At 45.4% G+C, this 23,464-nt stretch overlaps 1 protein-coding gene across 1 annotated transcript in view; it reads right to left on the bottom strand.

The window, feature by feature from the left end:
* The window catches only part of LOC110531426 (diacylglycerol kinase delta), an 81,013-nt gene that overhangs the window by 21,521 nt on the left and 36,028 nt on the right, over window positions 1-23,464 (bottom strand). The window contains exons 3-12 of the mRNA XM_036989246.1: window positions 13,912-14,022; window positions 12,239-12,319; window positions 10,169-10,273; window positions 7,629-7,761; window positions 6,844-6,950; window positions 4,489-4,614; window positions 1,619-1,721; window positions 1,307-1,466; window positions 1,041-1,149; window positions 511-650 (exon numbers count right to left, since the gene is read on the bottom strand). Coding sequence (XP_036845141.1) covers window positions 511-650; window positions 1,041-1,149; window positions 1,307-1,466; window positions 1,619-1,721; window positions 4,489-4,614; window positions 6,844-6,950; window positions 7,629-7,761; window positions 10,169-10,273; window positions 12,239-12,319; window positions 13,912-14,022 — 1,175 coding nt within the window. The remainder of the gene's footprint in view (window positions 1-510; window positions 651-1,040; window positions 1,150-1,306; window positions 1,467-1,618; window positions 1,722-4,488; window positions 4,615-6,843; window positions 6,951-7,628; window positions 7,762-10,168; window positions 10,274-12,238; window positions 12,320-13,911; window positions 14,023-23,464) is intronic.

The raw sequence follows: 23,464 nt of genomic DNA, 5'->3' as shown, positions 1-23,464 counted from the left end.
TGTAAGTTTGTGTGTGTGTGTGTGTGTTTAAGTTTGTGAGTGTGTGTGTAAGTTTGTGAGTGTGTGTGTGTGTGTGTGTGTGTGTGTGTGTGTGTGTGTGTGTGTGTGTGTGCGCGTAAGCTTGTGCATGTGTGTGTGTGTGTGTGTGGGGGGGGGTTAATTAATTAATTAATTAAATCCTTCACTATGGTGATAATAACCATGTGAAGGGGATCATGCAGGAAATGACTGATCCAGTCCTGAAGACAGATACAGGATAGAAAGCTCAGTCATCTCCTGTCCCCCTGACATCAATCCTCTGTTAGTTCACTATTCACCGACTCAGTATCCTGTCCCACTTCGTTCATATCTTCAAGATACCTTTTATTCCCTAGTTGTAGAAATAAAAATACCTTTTCATAACTGCACTGTAACTGCCTGTGTAAATACATGGTTTTCGTCCCCCTTCGGGGTAATACAGGTATTCGTTCATCCGTCAATTGAGGTCGAGAGGCCTGTTCCCTGGCTTACCTGTCCAGCATCTTGGTGGTCGCTCTCTCCAGCTTCTCCACGATCTGCAGCAGCTGAGTGTCATCATCACACAGCGCTCCCCAGCCCAGCACCCTGGCTAGGTCATTACCTGTCCCCAGGGGGAGCACACCTAGCTGGCACTGGAGAGAGGAGAGGGAGGGGGAGAGGGAGAGGGAGAGGGAGAGGGACGGGGAGAGGGAGAGAGGGAGGGAGGGAGAGGGACAACACACAGGACAAATAAAGATAGATACACACAGACATTTGAAAAGACTGTTACTGGTACAGGTCAGAATCGCTCTCTTTGTATCTCTCAATTCAATCCAAGGGGCTTTATTGGCATGGGAAACATGTGTTAACATTGCCAATGCAAGTGAAGTAGATAATATACAAAAGTGAATTAAACAATGAAAATGAACAGTAAACATTACATTCACAGAAGTTCCAAAAGAATAAAGACATTTCAAATGTCATATTATGTCTCTCCACATTGTATTTCTCTCTCCATGTCTCACTCTCTCTCTCAGTCCTACCTGTTTGTGCAGGTTTAGTTTGTCCAGTGCAGACAGCACCCAACCAACACTGCCATCTCCTCCGCACACCAAGATACGAAACGTGGCAAACTTCTGGAACACACGCAGACTACAGAGGGAGAGACAAGGGATCAGTGGAGCACCTCTCATAGTCAAAGATTATATGAAATCAAAGATATTCAAACATCACATATTGTATAAAGCCAAAGATGATGAATAACCAAGATAATCACCAAAGACATAAAACCAAGATATATAACTCTTACCCCAGCTGAGGCCCTCCATTCATTAAGTCAAAGACCTGTGCAGGGTTGAGGAGCTGTTTAAACTTCCTCAGGAACTTAACTCCTTGGTTGTCTCCACTCTTAGAGTTACAGAGGACCAGGAGAGGAGAGGTGCAGGAGGTAGAGGTGGCCTTCCAGAAGCCTGGAGAGAAAGATGAACCAAACGATACAGGTTTAGATTGGGGTCTTAGAAGGCATCCCAAATGGCACCCTATTCCCTATGTACCTTTGACCTCTGGAGGGAGAGGTGACCTTCGAGAAAATGATAGAGGTGTGTGTGTTTGTTTGTCTCACCGTCAGAGTTGATACTGTTGAGGGCTGTAGGAGGGATGATTGAGACGCGACACTGACCCAGAGGACACACCTTTCCCATCTGCTCTTTACAGCTGCTGTGGACCTGCGCACACACACACACACACACACACACACACACACACACACACACACACACACACACACACACAAGCGATGGTATTTAGATGGTCAAAACAGTGGGATCCAATGTGTGTCCCAAATCCAGTGGTAAAAAATACTTAAGTAAAAATATTTTAAAGTACTACTTAAGTCGTTTTTTGGGGGTATTTATATTTTTGACTACTTATACTTTTATTCCACTACATTCCTAAAGAAAATAATGTACTTTTTACTCCTTACATTTCTGTTGACACCCAAAAATACTCCGTTACATTTTGAATGCTTAGCAGGACAGGAAATGGTCAAATTCAAACACTTATCAAGAGAACATCCCTGGTCCCTACTACCGCTGATCTGGAGGACTCACTAAACAGAGAACATCCCTGGTCCCTACTACCTCTGATCTGGAGGACTCACTAAACAGAGAACATCCCTAGTCATCCCTACTACCTCTGATCTGGAGGACTCACTAAACAGAGAACATCCCTGGTCCCTACTACCGCTGATCTGGAGGACTCACTAAACAGAGAACATCCCTGGTCATCCCTACTGCCTCTGATCTGGAGGACTCACTAAACAGAGAACATCCCTGGTCCCTACTACCGCTGATCTGGAGGACTCACTAAACAGAGAACATCCCTGGTCATCCCTACTGTCTCTGATCTGGAGGACTCACTAAACAGAGAACATCCCTGGTCATCCCTACTACCTCTGATCTGAAGGACTCACTAAACAGAGAACATCCCTGGTCCCTACTACCGCTGATCTGGAGGACTCACTAAACAGAGAACATCACAGGTCCCTACTACCTCTGATCTGGAGGACTCACTAAACAGAGAACATCCCTGGTCCCTACTACCTCTGATCTGGAGGACTCACTAAACAGAGAACATCCCATGTCATCCCTACTACCTCTGATCTGGAGGACTCACTAAACAGAGAACATCCCTGGTCATCCCTACTGCCTCTGATCTGGCAGACTCACTAAACAGAGAACATCCCTGGTCATCCCTACTGCCTCTGATCTGGAGGACTCACTAACAGAGAACATCCCTGGTCATCCCTACTACCTCTGATCTGGCGGACTCACTAAACACATGCTGCATTTGTAAAGGTGACTGTGAGTTGGAGCCTGACAATCCGCAAATAAATAAAAACTAGAAAATGTGGCCGTCTGCTCTGCTGACAAGGTAAAATCTGTCGTTCTGCCCCTGAGCAAGGCAGTTAACCCACTGTTCCCCTGAAGACGTGGATGTCGATTAAGGCAGCCCCCCTGCACCTCTCTGATTCAGAGGGGTTGGGTTAAATGTGGAAGACACACCTCTCTGATTCAGAGGGGTGGGGTTAAATGTGGAAGACACACCTCTCTGATTCAGAGGGGTTGGGTTAAATGTGGAAGACACACCTCTCTGATTCAGAGGGGTGGGGTTAAATGTGGAAGACACACCTCTCTGATTCAGAGGGGTTGGGTTAAATGTGGAAGACACACCTCTCTGATTCAGAGGGGTTGGGTTAAATGTGGAAGACACACCTCTCTGATTCAGAGGGGTGGGGTTAAATGTGGAAGACACACCTCTCTGATTCAGAGGGGTGGGGTTAAATGTGGAAGACACACCTCTCTGATTCAGAGGGGTGGGGTTAAATGTGGAAGACACATTTCAGTTGAATGCATTCAGTTGGACAACTGACTAGGTATACCTCCTTTCCCTTTAATATAAGGATTTTTAAAATCATTTCTACTTGTACATTTTAGCAATTACATTTACATTTGATACTTAAGAATATTTAAAACCAAATACTCTTAGATTTTTTTGTATTTTACCAGGTGACTTTCACTTTTACTGGAGTCATTTTATTAAGGTATCTTTACTTTTACTCAAGTATGACAATTAGGTACTTTTTCCACCACTGCCAAATAGTGCACCCTATAGGGGATAATATCTAGGGAATAGGGTGCACTACCGTGGTCAGAAGTAGTGCACTATATAGGGAATAGGGTGCACTATTCTGGTCAAAAGTAGTGCACTATATAGGGAATAGGGTGCACTACCCTGGTCTAAAGTGGTTCACTATATAGGGAATAGGGTGCACTATTCTGGTCAAAAGTAGTGCACTATATAGGGAATAGGGTGCACTACCCTGGTCTAAAGTGGTTCACTATGTAGGGAATAGGGTGCACTAGCCTGGTCTAAAGTAGTGCACTATATAGGGAATAGGGTGCACTAGCCTGGTCTAAAGTAGTGCACTATATAGGGAATAGGGTGCACTAGCCTGGTATAAAGTAGTGTACTATATAGGGAATAGGGTGCACTAGCCTAGTCTAAAGTAGTGCACTATATAGGGAATAGGGTGCACTAGCCTGGTCTAAAGTAGTGCACTATGTAGGGAATAGGGTGCACTAGCCTGGTCTAAAGTAGTGCACTATGTAGGGAATAGGGTGCACTAGCCTGGTCTAAAGTAGTGCACTATGTAGGGAATAGGGTGCTATTTAAGATTTTTAAGACCTACAGCGTCACTATGGAGACCAGAGATTCTGAAGGAGAGGTTTTTTTTGCTTGACGAGTGATGATCCGCTACTGTGTGTCTCTATGTGTGTGTGTGTGTGTGTGTGTGTGTGTGTGTGTGTGTGTGTGTGTGTGTGTCTGTGTGTGTGTGTGTGTGTGTGTGTCTGTGTGTGTGTGTGTGTGTGTGTGTGTGTGTGTGTCTGTGTGTTTGTGTCTGTGTGTTTGTGTGTGTGTGTGTGTACTCACAATAGCTGTGCACCATAGACACCTCCAGTCCTGCAGTCTCCTGACACTGCCACAGTTACGATCACACACCACACACTTAGCACTGACCGGCAGGTTCCCTTCTAACCACTGGTGAGGCATGGACACCTGGGGGGGAGACGGGGGGGAGGGTGGGTAGAGGGGGATGAAGGGTGATTAAACACCACACACATTTAGCACTGACTGACTGACTTTCCAGCCTTATTCGAAAACGTATTAAAAATAATCCTCATCAATCTAAACACAATACCCCATAATGACATCACAAGCCCCCATAATGACGTCACAATACCCCATAATGGCGTCACAATACCCCATAATGGCGTCACAATACCCCATAATGGCGTCACAATACCCCATAATGGCGTCACAATACCCCATAATGGAGTCACAATACCCCATAATGGAGTCACAATACCCCATAATGGCGTCACAATACCCCATAATGACATAACAATACCCCATAATGGAGTCACAATACCCCATAATGACATAACAATACCCCATAATGACATAACAATACCCCATAATGACATAACAATACCCCATAATGACATAACAATACCCCATAATGACATCACAATACCCCATAATGACATCACAATACCCCATAATGACATCACAATACCCCATAATGACATCACAATACCCCATAATGACATCACAATACCCCATAATGACATCACAATACCCCATAATGACATCACAATACCCCATAATGACATCACAATACCCCATAATGACATAACAATACCCCATAATGACATAACAATACCCCATAATGGAGTCACAATACCCCATAATGACGTCACAATACCCCATAATGACAAAGCGAAAACAGGTTTTTAGAAATGTTTTCAAATTAAACATTTATAATAAAACAGAAACATCTTATTTACGTAAGTATTCAGACCCTTTGCTATGAGACTCAACATTGAACTCAGGTGCATCATGTTTCCATTGACCATCCTTGAGATGTTTCTACAACTTGATTGGAGTCCACCTGTGGTAAATTAAACTTATTGGACATGATTTGGAAAGGCACACACCTGTCTATATAAGGTCCCACAGTTGACAGTGCATGTCAGAGCAAAAACCAAGCCATGAGGTCACAAGAACTGTCTATAGAGCTCCGAGACTTATGTCACAGCACTGATCTGGGGAAGGGTACCCAAAAATTATTACATGGAAGAAGTTTAGAAGTACCAAGACTCTTCCTAGAGCTGGCCGTCCGGCCAAACTGAGCATGGTCAGGGAGGTGACCATGAACCTGATGGTCACTCTGACAGAGCTCCAGAGTTTCTCTGTGGAGAAGGGAGAACCTTCCAGAAGGACAACCATCTCTGCAGCACTCCACCAATCAGGCCTTTATGGTAGAGTGGCCAGACGGAAGCCACTACTCAGTAAAAGGCACATGACAGACCACCCTGGTCTGATGAAACCAAGATATAACTCTTTGACCTGAATGCCAATCGTTACGTGTGGAGGAAACCTGGCACCATCCCTACGGTGAAGCATGGTGGTGACAGCCTCATGCTGTGGGGATGTTTTTCAGTGGCAGCGACTGGGAGACTAGTCAGGATCAAGGGAAAGATGAATGGCACAAAGTACAGGGAGATCCTTGATGAAAACCTGCTCCAGAGCGTTCAGGACCTCAGACTGGGGCAAAGGTTCACCTTCCAACAGAACAACGACTCTAAGCACACAGCCAAGACAATGCAGGAGTGGCTTCTGGACAAATCTCTGAATGTCCTTGAGTGGCCCAGCCAGAAGCCAGACTTTAACCCGATTGAACATCTCTGCAGAGACCTGAAAATAGCTGAGCAGCAACACTCCCCATCCAACCTGACAGAGCTTGATAGGATCTGCAGAGAAGAATGGGAGAAACTCCACAAATACAGGTGTGCCAAGCTTGTAGCGTCATACCCAAGAAGACTCGAGGCTGTAATCGATGCCAAAGGTGCTTTAACAAAGTACTGAGTGAAGGTTCTTATGTAAAAGTAATATTTCAGTTTTATATTTGTAATAAATAAACATTTCTAAAAACCTGTTTTTGCTTTGTCATTATGGGGTATTGTGTGTAGATTGATGATGATAAACATTGATTTTAGAATAAGGCTGTAACGTAACAAAATGTGGAAAAAGTCAAGGGGTCTGAATACTTTCAGAATGTACTGTACCTACAGGGAACACAGAGAAATATTTAATTAAGGAATATCAGATTTGTTTTATTTGAGGCAAATAGGTGGATCTACACAACAGAATGATTAGAATCTCAACTGTTGAGGAAAACAACTTAAGGATTTGGGTTATAACTAAGAGAACTACATTACCCACCCCATCCTCATCCTCCATGATGTCATTTCCTATGGAGGCCAGCGTGGTCCATTTACAGGTGTTGGTGGAGCGCACCGCACAGCGCTTATGGGCCTTGAACTTACACACTGGTGTGAGAGAGAATAGTATCTGTTTAGAGATCGACAAACCAGTCTAACAAAACAGTAAAAAGATGCCACAATGTCTGTAAAGATGCCACAATGTCTGTAAAGATGCCACAATGTCTGTAAAGATGCCATGCCACAATGTCTGTAAAGATGCCACAATGACTGTAAAGATGACAAAATGACTGTAAAGATGCCACAATGACTGTAAAGATGCCACAATGACTGTAAAGATGCCACAATGTCTGTAAAGATGCCACAATGTCTGTAAAGATGCCACAATGTCTGTAAAGATGCCACAATGTCTGTAAAGATGCCACAATAACTGTAAAGATGCCACAATGTCTGTAAAGATGCCACAATGTCTGTAAAGATGCCACAATGTCTGTAAAGATGCCACAATGTCTGTAAAGATGCCACAATGTCTGTAAAGATGCCACAATGTCTGTAAAGATGCCACAATGTCTGTACAGATGCCAAAATGTCTGTACAGATGCCACAATGTCTGTAAAGATGCCACAATGTCTGTAAAGATGACAAAATGTCTGTAAAGATGACAAAATGTCTGTAAAGATGCCACAATGTCTGTAAAGATGCCACAATGACTGTAAAGATGCCACAATGTCTGTAAAGATGCCACAATGTCTGTAAAGATGCACATGGAAACATCAAGTCACTGACCTTCACAGGACAGTCCGTGTGAGGTGACTCCGGAGAGGGCCTCTCTGCAGACGTTACAGAAGGTGGGTCTGGCGTGGGAACAGGCATACCAGTTATGCATCCCAGAGAAATGTTCCATATTTAATAGACTGGTCTAGAGAGAGAGAGAGAGAGAGAGAGAGAGAGAGATAGAGAGAGAAACAATTTAGTGTCTGAGGACACTAAAGTATAAGGTAATTGTTTTACCCCTTTTTCTCCCCAATTTTGTGGTATCCAATTGGTAGTTACAGTCTTGTCTCATCGCTGCAACTCCCGTACGCTCAGGAGAGGCAAAGGTCCAGAGCCCTGCGTCATCCGAAAAACTGCTTCTTGACACAATGCCCGCTTAACCCGGAAGCTAGCCACACCGATGTTCCGGGGGAAACACCGTGCACCAGGCGACCGTGTCAGCGTGCACTACACCCGGCCCACCACAGGAGTTGCTAGTGCACCATGGGACAAGGAAATCCTTGCCAGCCAAACCCTCCACTAACTCGGGCGACTCTGGGCCAATTGTGCGCCGCCCCATGGGTCTCCCGGTTGCAGCCGGGATGCGAACCAGGATCTATAGTTTCACAGCTAACACTGCGATGGAGTGCCTAGACCACTGAGCCACTCGAGAGGCCCGGAAAATACATTGTTACCACCGATGTTAAATAAACATCATACCTACATACATATCATAAGATGCCCCTTTTAGAAGCATGGGAGGCCAACAGGTGAAAAGAGTGAATCAATGAAGGGATGGAAATGATTGAGGATAGAGGGATATAGAAGATGGAGGGATAGAGGGGAGGAGGGACAGAGGGATGGGGGGATAGAGGGGATGGAGGGATGGAGGGATAGAGGGGAGGAGGGTAGAGAGATGGAGGGATAGAGGGATGGAGGGATAGAGAGGATAGAGGGATAGAGGGGAGGAGGGTAGAGAGATGGAGGGATAGAGGGATGGAGGGATAGAGAGGATGGAGGGGTGGAGGGGTAGAGAGGATGGAGGGGTGGAGGGTAGAGAGATGGAGGGATAGAGGGATGGAGGGATAGAGAGGATGGAGGGGTGGAGGGTAGAGAGATGGAGGGATAGAGGGATGGAAAGATAGAGAGGATGGAGGGGTGGAGGGTAGAGAGATGGGGGGATAGAGGGGATGGAGGGATAGAGAGGATGGAGGGGTGGAGGGTAGAGAGATGGGGGGGATAGAGGGATGGAGGGATAGAGAGGATGGAGGGGTGGAGGGTAGAGAGATGGAGGGATAGAGGGATGGAGGGATAGAGAGGATGGAGGGGTAGAGGGTAGAGAGGTGGAGGGATAGAGGGATGGAGGGATAGAGAGGATGGAGGGGTGGAGGCATAGAGGGGAGGAGGGTAGAGAGATGGAGGGATAGAGGGATGGAGGGATAGAGAGGATGGAGGGGTAGAGGGGAGGAGGGTAGAGAGATGGAGGGATAGAGGGATGGAGGGATAGAGGGGACGAGGGTAGAGAGATGGAGGGATAGAGGGATGGAGGGATGGAGGGATAGAGGGGAGGAGGGTAGAGAGATGGAGGGATAGAGAGGATGGAGGGGTAGAGGGGAGGAGGGTAGAGAGATGGAGGGATAGAGGGATGGAGGGATGGAGGGATGGAGGCATAGAGGGATGGAGGCATAGAGGGATGGAGGGATAGAGGGATAGAGGGATAGAGGGATGGAGGGATGGAGGGATAGAGGGATGGAGGGATAGAGGGGTGGAGGGGTAGAGAGGATGGAGGGATAGAGGCATAGAGGGATGGAGGCATAGAGGGATGGAGGGATAGAGGGATAGAGGGATAGAGGGATAGAGGGATGGAGGGATGGAGGGATAGAGGGATGGAGGGATAGAGGGATAGAGGGATGGAGGGGTAGAGAGGATGGAGGGATAGAGAGGATGGAGGGATAGAGAGGATGGAGGGATAGAGGGGAGGAGGGTAGAGAGATGGAGGGATAGAGGGGAGGAGGGATAGAGGGGAGGAGGGATAGAGGGGAGGAGGGATAGAGGGGAGGAGGGATAGAGGGGAGGAGGGATAGAGAGGATGGAGGGATAGAGGGGAGGAGGGATAGAGGGGAGGAGGGATAGAGGGGAGGAGGGATAGAGGGGAGGAGGGATAGAGGGGAGGAGGGATAGAGGGGAGGAGGGTAGAGAGATGGAGGGATAGAGGGGAGGAGGGATAGAGAGGATGGAGGGATAGAGGGGAGGAGGGATAGAGGGGAGGAGGGATAGAGGGGAGGAGGATAGAGAGGATGGAGGAATAGAGAGGATGGAGGGGTAGAGAGGATGGAGGGGTAGAGAGGATGGAGGGATAGAGAGGATGGAGGGATAGAGGGGAGGAGGGATAGAGGGGAGGAGGGATAGAGGGGAGGAGGGATAGAGAGGATGGAGGGATAGAGGGGAGGAGGGGTAGAGAGGATGGAGGGATAGAGGATGGAGGGATAGAGGGGAGGAGGGGTAGAGAGGATGGAGGGGTAGAGAGGATGGAGGGGAGGAGGGTAGAGAGGATGGAGGTTAGAAAAGTTTACCTCGTAAGTCTCCCATTTCTGTACAGACTTCAGAGCACCAATCCAATCCTCCATCTCCTTCCTGCTCTCTGCACATAGCATCAGCTTCCTGAACGGAGTGATCACCTGGAAAGAGAGAGCGAGTCAAAGAGTAAAAAAAAAAAAGAAGAGAGTCACAAAAGAGAGTTATAAAGCCCCTTGAATTGAATTGAGAGTGAATAACTACCGTGGGATATGCGACCTTGGGAAAATCCTCTGCATTATCATTAATAGCAGACTCGTACATTTCCTCAATGAAAACAATGTACTGAGCAAATGTCAAATTGGCTTTTTACCAAATGACTCTACGGCAGACCACGTATTCACCCTGCACATCCTAATTGACAAACAAACAAACCAAAACAAAGGCAAAGGGCATCTAGAACAGTCTGCAGCACCTGGCCTCACCCTTCTAGAATCTGAAGTCATTTGTCTACTGTTTGCTGATGATCTGGTGCTTCTGTCCCCAACCAAGGACGGCCTACAAGCAGCACCTAGATCTTCTGCACAGATTCTGTCAGTCCTGGGCCCTGACAGACCTGGGCCCTGACAGACCTGGGCCCTGACAGTAAATCTCAGTAAGACAAAAATAATGGTGTTCCAAAAAAGGTCCAGTTGCCAGAACTACAAATACTAATTTCATCTAGACACCGTTGCTCTAGAGCACACAAAAAACTATACATACCTTGGCCTAAACATCAGCGCCACAGGTAACTTCCACAAAGCTGTGAACGATCTGAGAGACAAGGCAAGAAGGGCATTCTATGCCATCAAAAGGAACATAAAATTTGACATACCAATTATGATCTGGCTAAAAATACTTGAATCAGTCATAGAACCTATTGCCCTTTTTGGTTGTGAGGTCTGGGGTCCGCTCACCAACCAACAATTCACAAAATGGGACAAAGGCCAAACTGAGACTGCATTCAGAATTCTGCAAAAATATCCTCCTCGTACAACACCAAATAATGCATGCAGAGCAGAATTAGGCAGATTCCCGCTAAGTATCAAAACCCAGAAAAGAGCAGTTAAATTCTACAACCACCTAAAAGGAAGCGATTCCCAAACCTTCCATAACAAAGCTATCACCTACAGATGAACCTGGAGAAGAGTCCCCTAAGCAAGCTGGTCCTGGGGCTCTGTTCACAAAACACAAACAGACCCCACAGAGCCCCAGGACAGCAGCACAATTAGACCCAAACAAATCATGAGAAAACAAAAAGATAATTACTTGACACACAGGAAATATTTCACAAAAAAACAGAGCAAACTAGAATGCTATTTGGCCCTAAACAGAGAGTACACAGTGGCAGAATACCTGACCACTGTGACTGACCCAAACTTAAGGAAAGCTTTGACTATGTACAGACTCAGTGAGCATAGCCTTGCTATTGAGAAAGGCCACCGTAGGCAGACATGGCTCTCAAGAGAAGACAGGCTATGTGCTCACTGCCCACAAAATGAGGTGGAAACTGAGCTGCACTTCCTAACCTCCTGCCCAATGTATGACCATATTAGAGAGACATATTTCCCTCAGATTACACAGATCCACAAAGAATTCGAAAACAAATCCAAATTTGAAAAACTCCCATATCTACTGGGTGAAATTCCACAGTGTGCCATCACAGCAGCAAGATTTGTGACCTGTTGCCACGAGAAAAGGGCAACCAGTGAAGAACACACACCATTGTAAATACAACCCATATTTATGTTTAGTTATTTTCCCTTTTACACATCGTTACAACACTATATATTTATAGAGACATAATATGACATTTGAAATGTCTTTATTCTTCTGGAACTTCTGTGAGTGTAATATTTACTGTTCACTTTTAATTGTTCATTTCACTTTTGTTTATTATCTACCTCACTTGCTTTGGCAATGTTAACACATGTTTCCCATGTCAATAAAGCCCTTTGCATTTAATTGAATGGAATTGAGAGAGAGAAAGTATAGATTAGCAGAATATACAAGAATGGAGAGAGTATCATATTCGCAGTGCAGCTGTGGTCTTGGTTACGGTAGAGGAAGTAGTGTGTCGTCATGGTTACCGTAAAGCTGTTGTTGATGTTCTTGGTGCTGGTCTCGGCCACGCTGGCGTCTGATAGGTCCACCTCGTCAAATATCAGAGACTTGAAAAAAAAAAAAAAATTATAATTTTGTAATAAAAAGTGTAATAAAAAGTTCACGTCAAAGCCAATGTAATGAAGAGGGAAGTAATACAAACGCATTTCAGCCATTGAGCAGACACTTATCCAGAGCAACTTAGTCAGGGAATTCAAAACCTGTTAAGGATATGGCAGACCCCTTTGGAGAGATTGGGTACCCCTAGTAAACTGGAAAAAAAATCTGTCAAAAATTGCTAATATATGCAAATAAAAATTATTATTGGATAGAAAACACTCTAAAGATTCTAAAACCGTTGGAATTATGTCTGTAATTATGTCTGTAAGAACTCACAGGGCAGGCATTCTTCCAAACTAGTTTTTGTGGCCATGAAAGTTGGAGCAACTTTGACGTCATGGCCCCCACCCTTCCCAACCAGTTATGATTCTGGGAGAATTGACCCTATGGGAGTGAAATTAGTGCGTGCCACGAGAGAATAGGCTGTGCGTATGGGCGCGAATTGGTCCCAGCCATTCCTTTGTTCCAGCACTCAAGAGAAGGGCAGACGATGGCCGATTGAATTGAAGTTTGTTTTGCGTGTCTAAAACATCATAAAGCTTGCTTCTGCACTTAGTTTGACCTGTTTAGTCGACATATAATGTGTAATTTTGAAGTTTTGATGCGCAACTTTTCCGGACCAGAGGACGTTTTGGGTGCATTTCAGCTGATGTTATTAGCAGTAGCTAATACAAAGACGCAAGACTTGAAACCAAACGATGTATTGGGTAAGTATGAAGCCTTCCAGAACATTCTGAACGAAGACCATCGAAGGTAAGGGAATATTTATGCTTAAATCTGTGTTTCTGTTGACTCCAACATTACGTGGAAATGTAGCTTGGAACTGAGCGCTGTCTCAGCATATGGAATAGTGTGCGATTTCTGTAACGTTAAAAATAAATCTAACACAGCGGTTGCATAAAGAAGCAGTGTATCTTTCTAACTATATGTAGAACATGTATATTTAGTCAAAGTTTATGATGTCTATTTACGTTATCTTGCCGCGCTACATAGATTTCCTGCGGGCATTTTTGAGTAATTTCTGAAGGTGAACTCACTGTAAATGGACATTTATGGATATAAATGGCATATTATTGAAAAAAAAAAATATGTACTGTGTAATATGTCATATTACTGTCATCTGATGAAGATTTTCAAAAGGTTAGTGAGCGATTTATTTTTTAATCCTGCGTTTGTTGATTGCATGTTTTGGCTATTGAAATGAGCTGTGTCTGGTGGTGGTTTTACATATATATGTGCTATGTTTTCGCCGTAAAACATTTTAGAAATCTGACTTGCTGGCTAGATGAACAAGGTGTTTATCTTTCATTTGAGCTATTGGACTTGTTAATGTGTGGAGGTTAAACATTTTTAAGAATATTTTTGCGTTCCATGCGCCACCGTTTCAGCTGAACGTGGGAGGGTTGATCCCCAATTGGGAACCAGTATCGTAGACAGGTTAAGGTAAAAACAACCACATATCAAAGCCATTTACAAGTAAAAACCTTCTTCAAAAATATGGGTCACCTTTGAGTCTTTGGCATAGTAAAATATGGGTCACCTTTGAGTCTTTGGCATAGTAAAGTGTCCTTCCTCTCAATTTGAAGAACCTCCTTTTCCATCTCTGGAATGAGCTAGTCTGTTTCAATAGGATCCCCTCCTTCACACTTTTCTATGGAGAGAGAGAGAGAGAGAGAGGGTTGAGTTAGGGCTCGGAGGGTGTGTGTGGGGGTGGAGGTGCATGCTTGCGTGTTAGCGAGAGAGGGTGTGTGTGGGGGTGAGATGTCATAGAAGATACTGTATAATCAGGAAACATCTGGCAACTATTCAAATCATAAAATTCAGTTACATTTAGCTCCAACAAGATATTTATATGGGTACATGATGCCCTGTTCTCCTCTGTTGATATGACAACACCACTTCCAGAAAACTATATAACCTCCTATTACAGGACAGATTGATGTGTTTGGGATTTTTATCTTTGTCTAAGAACACGTGAGATAACATTGAAATCGGGTATTACCAGTTAGTACAGGTTTGTACTGGTATGTGCTGCCTTAAAAAGAGAGAGCAGGAGTATGTCCTGTCAGGACGATCCACAACCAGGACATCCCGTGGTCATTCTCGTACAAAAAGTGTAAAAATTCTGCGACTTGCAGAATCCTTCCAAGATTGAACCCACCAGAGAGGGACTGTCATGACTGACCACGAGGATCGAAATAGGTCAGAATAGGTTTGCAATGAGTAACTTAAATCAGACCCCCTTTCACCCGTAGAGGGGGGAAAGAACGAACTAGCGGGGATTAACAACTCACGTCCTGTTGTAAATCAAGGGAGAAGACACAAGTCTGTGCTCTCAACATTCTCTAAAGGAACGTTGTTTGTCTCAACAGACCTTTTTACCGCTGAAACTCAACACGTTCAAAAGTGAATACTGGAACAATATTTAGAACGTAGAACGTGGGGAATGGTCCGAGGTCTGTAGAACACTAATGTAATTTTGTTTGCTATTTTGTGATGTCATTAAAAATGTTCTAAAGGAAATGCTGTAACTTGGAAAGTCAACAAACTACAGAGCTGGAGGATCCACACTATGGAAGAGAAGGATGTGATTTGCTAAGAGAGGGATGTGATTTGTTAACTTTTTACGGCTGAAATCCCGCTAACGGGATGCGACATGACAACAGCCAGCGGAAGTGCAGGGCGCCAAATTCAAAACAACAGAAAACTCATAATTAAAATTCCTTAAACATACAAGTATTACACCATTTAAAAAAAAAATAAGCTTGTTGTTAATCCCACCACAGAGTCCGATTTCAAAAAGAAAAAAAAAAGACGAAAGCACACCAAACGATTATGTTAGGTCAGCAACTAGTCACAGAAAAACACAGCCATTTTTCCAGCCAAAGAGAGGAGTCACAAAAAGCAGAAAGAGATAAAAATTAATCACTAACATTTGATGATCTTCATCAGATGACACTCATAGGACTTCATGTTACACAATAAATGTATGTTTTGTTCGATAAAGTTCATATTTATATCCAAAAATCTCAGTTTACATTGGTGCGTTGTTCAGTAATGTTTTGCTTCCAAAACATCCGGTGATTTTGCAGAGAGCCACATCAATGTACAGAAATACTCAAAATAAACATTTATAAAATAAATACTTATCACAAATGTTGATGAAAATACAAGTGTTATACATGGAATTATAATAATGCTGAACACACACAAACTGACAGCATTGGCAGCGCAACTGTGTGTGTGTGTGTGTGTGAGCGTGTGCGACTTCCCCGGTGCACAAGGTGAAAATGGACCCATATGTTTCACAGCTCTGCTCACACCTTCAGTGTTTGTATGTGCGTACGTGTGTGTTTAAAGCTGGGCACTGAGAGACTCTGCTGGGTACAAAGGGTAGGTACGTCAGACACACACACACACACACATACATTTGAAGTCGGAAGATTAAATACACCTTAGCCAAATACATTTCAACTCAGTTTGTCACAATTCCTGACATTTAATTAGAGTAAAAATGCCCTGTCTTAGTTAGGATCACCACTTTATTTTAAGAATGTGAAAGGTCAGAATAATAGTAGAGAGAATGATTTATTTCAGCTTTTATTTCTTTCATCACATTCCCAGTGGGTCAGACGTTTACATACACTCAATTAGTATTTGGTAGCATTGCCTTTAAATTGTTTCACTTGGGCCAAACGTTTTGGGTAGCCTTCCACAAGCTTCCCACAATAAGTTGGGTGAATTTTGGCCCATTCCTCCTGACAGAGCTTCTGTGACTGAGTAAGGTTGTAGGCCTCCTTGCTCGCACAAGCTTTTTCAGTTCTGCCCACAAACGTTCTATAGGATTGAGGTCAGGGCTTTGTGATGTCCACTCCAATACCTTGACTTTGTTGTCCTTAAGCCATTTTGCCACAACTTTGGAAGTATGCTTGGGGTCATTGTCCATTTGGAAGACCCATTTGCGACCAAGCTTTGACTTCCTGACTGATGTCTTGAGATGTTGCTTCAATATATCCACATAATTTTTCTCCCCATGATGTTATCTATTTTGTGAAGTGCACCAGTCCCTCCTGCAGCAAAGCACCCCCACAACATGTTGCCACCCCCGTGCATCACGGTTGGGATGGTGTTCTTCAGCTTGCAACCCTCCCCCTTTTTCCTCCAAACATAACTATGGTCATTATGGCCAAACAGTTGTATTTTTGTTTCATCCGACCAGAGGACATTTCTCCAAAAAGTATGATCTTTGTCCCCATGTGCAGTTGCAAACCGTAGTCTGGCTTTTTTATGGCTGTTTTGGAGCGGTGGCTTCTTCCTTGCTGAGCGGCCTTTCAGGTTATGCCGATATAGGGCTCGTTTTACTGTGGATATAGATACTTTTGTACCCGTTTCCTTCAGCATCTTCACAAGGTCCTTTGCTGTTGTTCTGGGATTGATTTGCACTTTTCGCGTCAAAGTACGTTCATCTCTAGGAGACAGAACGCGTCTCCTTCCTGAGCGGTATGACGGCTGCGTGGTTACATGGTGTTTATACTTGCGTACTATTATTTGTACAGATGAACGTGGTACTTTCAGGCGTTTGGAAATTGCTCCCAAGGATGAACCAGACTTGTGGAGGACTACATTTTTTTTCTGAGGTTTTGGCTGATTTCTTTTAAATTTTCCCATGATGTCAAGCAAAGAGGCACTGAGTTTGAAGGTAGGCCTTGAAATACATCCACAGGTACACCTCAAATTGACTCAGGCTCTTTGATATCATTTATCAGAAGCTTCTAAAACCATGACATCATTTACTGGAACTTACCAAGCGGTTTAAAGGCACAGTCAACTTAGTGTATGTAAACTTCTGACCCACTGGAATTGTGATACAGTGAATTATATGTGAAATAATCTGTCTGTAAACAATTGTTGGGAAAATTATTTGTGTCATGCACAAAGTAGATGTCCTAACCGACTTGCCAACACTATAGTTTGTTGACAAGAAATTTGTGGAGTGGTTGAAAAACAAGTTTAAATGACTCCAACCTAAGTGAATGTACATTTCCGACTTCAACTGTATACGCTCATCCTCTCACTCAAAAAGCAAGCACTTGCCAGTTGAACCTGGCCCCCTTTGCATAGCAGACACACACACAAACACACAGATTGCCGTCATTATGACTCAGAGCTAGGTAGTGTCTCAATGCATGGCTAGCTACCACACTTGCAATGATGACACGACACATTCACTCTCAACATGAAGTATAATTATCTTCCTCTCCTTCCACACCCCTCTCTTCCTCTCCTTCCACACTCCTCTCTTCCTCTCCTTCCACACTCCTCTCTTCCTCTCCTTCCACACTCCTCTCTTCCTCTCCTTCCACACTCCTCTCTTCCTCTCCTTCCACACTCCTCTCTTCCTCTCCTTCCACACTCCTCTCTTCCTTTCCTCTCTCTGTCTAAATCCAGAGAGGTGATACTCTTTCTCAATGCAGAAGAGTCAAACTAGATAAACATGTCTTGTCTTGTTTTTGAGGTGAGGCACTTTCGGCAAGAAAACACTTCCTCTTAGGTCAGAAGGAGAGGTGAGGTGAGGCACAGAACACTGCTACAGAACAGAACACTTCCTCTTAGGTCAGGAGAGGAGAGGTGAGGCACAGAACACTGCTACAGAACAGAACACTTCCTCTTAGGTCAGGAGAGGAGAGGTGAGGCACAGAACACTGCTACAGAACAGAACACTTCCTCTTAGGTCAGGAGAGGAGAGGTGAGGCACAGAACACTGCTACAGAACAGAACACTTCCTCTTAGGTCAGGAGAGGAGAGGTGAGGCACAGAACACTGCTACAGAACAGAACACTTCCTCTTAGGTCAGGAGAGGAGAGGTGAGGCACAGAACACTGCTACAGAACAGAACACTTCCTCTTAGGTCAGCAGAGGTGAGGTGAGGCACAGAACACTGCTACAGAACACTTCCTCTTAGGTCAGGTGAGGTGAGGCACAGAACACTGCTACAGAACACTTCCTCTTAGGTCAGGAGAGGTGAGGTGAGGCACAGAACACTGCTACAGAACACTTCCTCTTAGGTCAGGTGAGGTGAGGCACAGAACACTGCTACAGAACACTTCCTCTTAGGTCAGGAGAGGTGAGGTGAGGCACAGAACACTGCTACAGAACACTTCCTCTTAGGTCAGGAGAGGTGAGGTGAGGCACAAAACAGAACACTTCCCCCTTTCCACCTCTTCCTTCTCTCTCCTTTGGTCTGGTCTCACTTGGTATTGGTCTCACTCTCTCTCTCTATCACCTCTTTCCCTTCCCCCTCCTTCCTGTCTCTCTCTCTCTCTCTGGAACAGTGATGAGGAGTGAGAGTAACGAGAGAGAATCACCTCTGGGACAACGGTAAATCTAATTCACTGCCCCATCACGGCACTAACAATCTAATCTAAGTGTGCGCAGACAAATAGAGACAGAGTATATTAAAAATCATCCTGTGTGTGTACAGCTATAGAGATATCTAGTAGATAACAACAATATACTGTATGCCATTTAGCAGATGCTTTCATCCAAAGCCACTTACAGTCATGTCTGTCATGTCAGAAAGATCTGTGACCCCAGGAAAACCCAGGCAGAGTTATAACAATCATGGCAGAGAGGGAGAGAGAGAGAGAGAGAGACAGGCAGAGAGAGAGAGGACATGAGACAATAAATGCTGATACCTTGTGAAAAAGAGGACAGAAATACTGTGCTGAGATAAAGGGAGAGAGAAAGGGATGAGGGTCAAGGTTCTCCTACTAAATCACCTGAGCTGTGAGGTCATAGATAACAGCACCATGGAACACCTGCCTCAGCCAATCACGCTTATCTACTGTCGTCAAGGAAAGAGCCGGGCTGTCTGTCAAACGACGACATGTTGGTTTCTATGCTATATGTTAGCAGCAGGAGAGAGATTCAACGACAACACACTGTAAATACACAATGTCAAGCAATAAACATTCATAGCACCTTATAGATAAAAAATGTATTGAGTGAAACAGAGTTATGCCATTGCTATGTTGAGGTTTAATTCACTCACAAACACACACACACACTCAAACAGACCTGTGTGTGGTAGTGCTGTGATTTCTCAGTGTAGCTGGTCTCCAGTTTGTCTGAGTGGCTGAGTTGATGATCACCCCCCTGTCCTCCCCCCTCAGAGAGGAATAGCTGGGGGGACAGACAACATACACAAGCAGGACAGAACCTTGGCATGATGGCTCTCTCTCTCTCTCTCTCTCTCTCTGCCACTTTCTCTCTCTGCCACTTCTGTCTCTCTCTCTGCCACTTCTCTGCCACTTTCTCTCTCTCTCTGCCACTTTCTCTCTCTCTCTCGCTCTCTGCCACTTTCTCTCTTTCTCTCTCTCTCTCTGCCACTCTCTCTCTCTCTCTCTCTGCCACTTTCTCTCTTTCTCTCTCTCTCTCTGCCACTCTCTCTCTCTCTCTCTCTGCCACTTTCTCTCTCTCTCTCTCTGCCACTTTCTCTCTCTCTCTCTCTGCCACTTTCTCTCTCTCTCTCTCTGCCACTTTCTCTCTCTCTCTCTGCCACTTTCTCTCTCTCTCTCTGCCACTTTCTCTCTCTCTCTGCCACTTTCTCTTTCTCTCTGCCACTTTCTCTTTCTCTCTCTCTGCCACTCTCTCTCTGCCACTCTCTCTCTCTCTCTCTGCCACTTTCTCTCTCTCTCTCTCTCTCTGCCACTTTCTCTCCCTCTCTCTCTGTCACCCTCTCTCTGTCACCCTCTCTCTGTCACCCTCTCTCTGTCACCCTCTCTCTGTCAGAAAGACAATGAGGTTCTCCATCAAACATCACTTTCTTTTCTCTTGTCCAGTCTCCATTAATCCCAGCTCTCTCCCTCTGGTAAGTGAACAGCCCAACGTTACGTATACCTTCTCTGTGTTGATCTAAACTGTTTCTACATACTTCCTCTTTCGCTCAGGGCCTGATCCTAAGCCACGCCCACTCAGGTGTGTAAGAGGACACACCTTTTCCAGGAAGACATGCAGATCTGTCTGCCTCTCTCTGTCCATCTGTCTGTCTACCCTCCCCCTTTCACTCTCATTGGACAGTGTTTGGTGGGAAGCTCGTATGTCATCACACTCCACCTGAGAACACACACACACACACCTCCCCAGGTGTTTATTCAGGTAGAAAGTGGGAGGGAAGACCCGAGCTAAAAATAGAACTGGTTGCCCCTGTTCGACTGGTTGAGCAGGAACACTCAGACAGCCTCATCCTGGTGATGACATCACTGTTGTGTCTGATCCACCAGTGACGACAGGTCTCATACAGAATAGGATGTGTGCCAGCCTAGTTCCACTTTGTGTGTGTGTGTACGTGTTTGTGTGGTGTATGGTGTGTGTGTACGTGTGTGTGTAGTGTATGGTGTGTGTACATGTGTGTGGACGTGTGTGTGGTGTATGGTGTGTGGTCTCATACAGAATAGGATGTGCGCCAGCCTAGTTCCACTTTGTGTGTGTGTGTACGTATGTGGGGTGTATGGTGTGTGTGTGTATGGTGTGTGTACGTGTGTGTGGTGTATGTGTGTGGTGTGTGCGTACGTGTGTGTGTGTGTGTGTATGGTGTGTGTGTGTACGTGTGTGTGGTGTATGGTCTCATACAGAATAGGATGTGTGCCAGCCTAGTTCCACTTTGTGTGTGTGTGTACGTGTGTGTGGTGTGTGTGTGTGGTGTATGGTGTGTGGTGTATGGTGTGTGTGGTGTATGTGGTGTGTGTACGTGGTGTATGGTGTGTGTGGTATGTGGTGTGTGTACGTGGTGTATGGTGTGTGGTGTGTGTACGTGGTGTATGGTGTGTGGTGTATGGTGTGTGTGTGGTGTATGGTGTGTGTGGTGTATGGTGTGTGTGTGTGTGTGTGTGTGGTGTATGGTGTGTGGTGTATGTGTGGTGTATGGTGTGTGTGTGTGTGGTGTATGGTGTGTGTGTGTGTGTGTGTGTGTGTGTGGGGTGTATGGTGTATGGTGTATGGTGTGTGTGTGTGGTGTATGGTGTGTGTGTGTGTGTGGTGTATGGTGTGTGTGTGTGTGGTGTATGGTGTGTGTGTGTGTGTGTGTGTGGTGTATGGTGTGTGTGTGTGGTGTGTATGGTGTGTGTGTGTGTGGTGTGTATGGTGTGTGTGTGGGTGGTGTATGGTGTGTGTGTGTGTGGTGTATGGTGTATGGTGTGTGTGTGTGTGGTGTATGGTGTGTGTGTGTGTGTATGGTGCGTGTGTGTGGTGTATGGTGTGTGGTGTATGGTGTGTGTGGTATGTGGTGTGTGTGGTATGTGGTGTGTGTGGTATGTGGTGTGTGTACGTGGTGTATGGTGTGTGTGTGTGGTGTATGGTGCGTGTGTGTGGTGTATGGTGTGTGGTGTATGGTGTGTGTGGTATGTGGTGTGTGTACGTGGTGTATGGTGTGTGTGGTATGTGGTGTGTGTACGTGGTGTATGGTGTGTGGTGTATGGTGTGTGTGTGGTGTATGGTGTGTGTGGAGTATGGTGTGTGTGTGTGTGTGTGGTGTATGGTGTGTGTGGTGTATGGTGTGTGGTGTATGTGTGTGTGTGTGTGGTGTATGGTGTATGGTGTGTGTGGTGTATGGTGTGTGGTGTGTGTGTGTGGTGTATGGTGTGTGGTGTATGGTGTGTGTGGTGTATGGTGTGTGTGTGTGTGTGTGAGTGGTGTGTATGGTGTGTGTGTGTGTGGTGTGTATGGTGTGTGTGTGGGTGGTGTATGGTGTGTGTGGTGTATGGTGTATGTGTGTGTGGTGTATGGTGTGTGTGGTGTATGGTGTGTGTGTGTGTGTGGTGTATGGTGTGTGGTCTCATTCAGAATAGGATGTGTGCCAGCCTAGTTCCACTTTGTGTGTGTGTGTACGTATGTGGGGTGTATGGTGTGTGTGTGTATGGTGTGTGTACGTGTGTGTGTGTATGGTGTATGGTGTGTGTGTGTGGTGTATGGTGCGTGTGTGTGGTGTATGGTGCGTGTGTGTGTGGTGTATGGTGTGTGTGGTGTATGGTGTGTGGTGTGTGTACGTGGTGTATGGTGTGTGGTGTGTGTACGTAGTGTATGGTGTGTGGTGTGTGTACGTGGTGTATGGTGTGTGGTGTGTGTACGTGGTGTATGGTGTGTGTGTGTGTGTGTGGTGTATGGTGTGTGTGTGTGTGTGTGGTGTATGTGTGTGTGTGTGGTGTATGTGTGTGTGTGTGGTGTATGGGTGTGTGTGTGGTGTATGGTGTGTGTGTGGTGTATGGTGTGTGTGGTGTATGGTGTGTGTGTGGTGTATGGTGTGTGTGTGTGGTGTATGTGTGTGGTGTATGGTGTGTGTGTGGTGTATGGTGTATGTGGTGTATGGTGTGTGTGTGGTGCATGGTGTGTGTGTGTGGTGCATGGTGTGTGTGTGTGTGTGTGGTGCATGGTGTGTGTGTGTGTGTGTGGTGTGTGTGTGGGGTGTATGGTGTGTGTGTGGTGTATGGTGTGTGGTGTATGGTGTATGGTGTGTGGTGTGTGGTGTATGGTGTATGGTGTATATGTTGTGTGGTGTATGATGTATGTTGTGTGTGTGTAATAAGCTGTTTAAAACATGTCTCTCAATCGTGTATGGTGTATGGTGTGTGTGTGTGTGTGTGGTGTATGGTGTATGGTGTGTGTGTGTGGTGTATGGTGTATGTGTGTGTGGTGTATGGTGTGTGTGTGTGGTGTATGGTGTGTGTGTGTGTGTGGTGTATGGTGTGTGTGTGTATGGTGTGTGTGTGTGTGGTGTGTGGTGTGTGTGTGTGTGGTGTATGGTGTGTGTGTGTGTGGTGTATGGTGTGTGTGTGTGGTGTATGGTGTGTGTGTATGGTGTGTGTGTGTGTGGTGTATGGTGTGTGTGTATGGTGTGTGTGTGTGTGGTGTATGGTGTATATGTGTGTGTGGTGTATGGTGTGTGTGTGGTGTATGGTGTGTGTGTGTGGTGTGTGTGGTGTATGGTGTGTGTGGTGTATGGTGTGTGTGTGTGTGGTGTATGGTGTGTGTGGTGTATGGTGTGTGTGTGTGTGGTGTATGGTGTGTGTGTGTGGTGTATGGTGTGTGTGTGTGGTGTA

This window comes from Oncorhynchus mykiss, chromosome 9, assembly GCF_013265735.2.
Source record: "Oncorhynchus mykiss isolate Arlee chromosome 9, USDA_OmykA_1.1, whole genome shotgun sequence".
NCBI lineage: Eukaryota > Metazoa > Chordata > Actinopteri > Salmoniformes > Salmonidae > Oncorhynchus > Oncorhynchus mykiss.
This window is presented reverse-complemented; position numbering and strand designations above follow the sequence as displayed.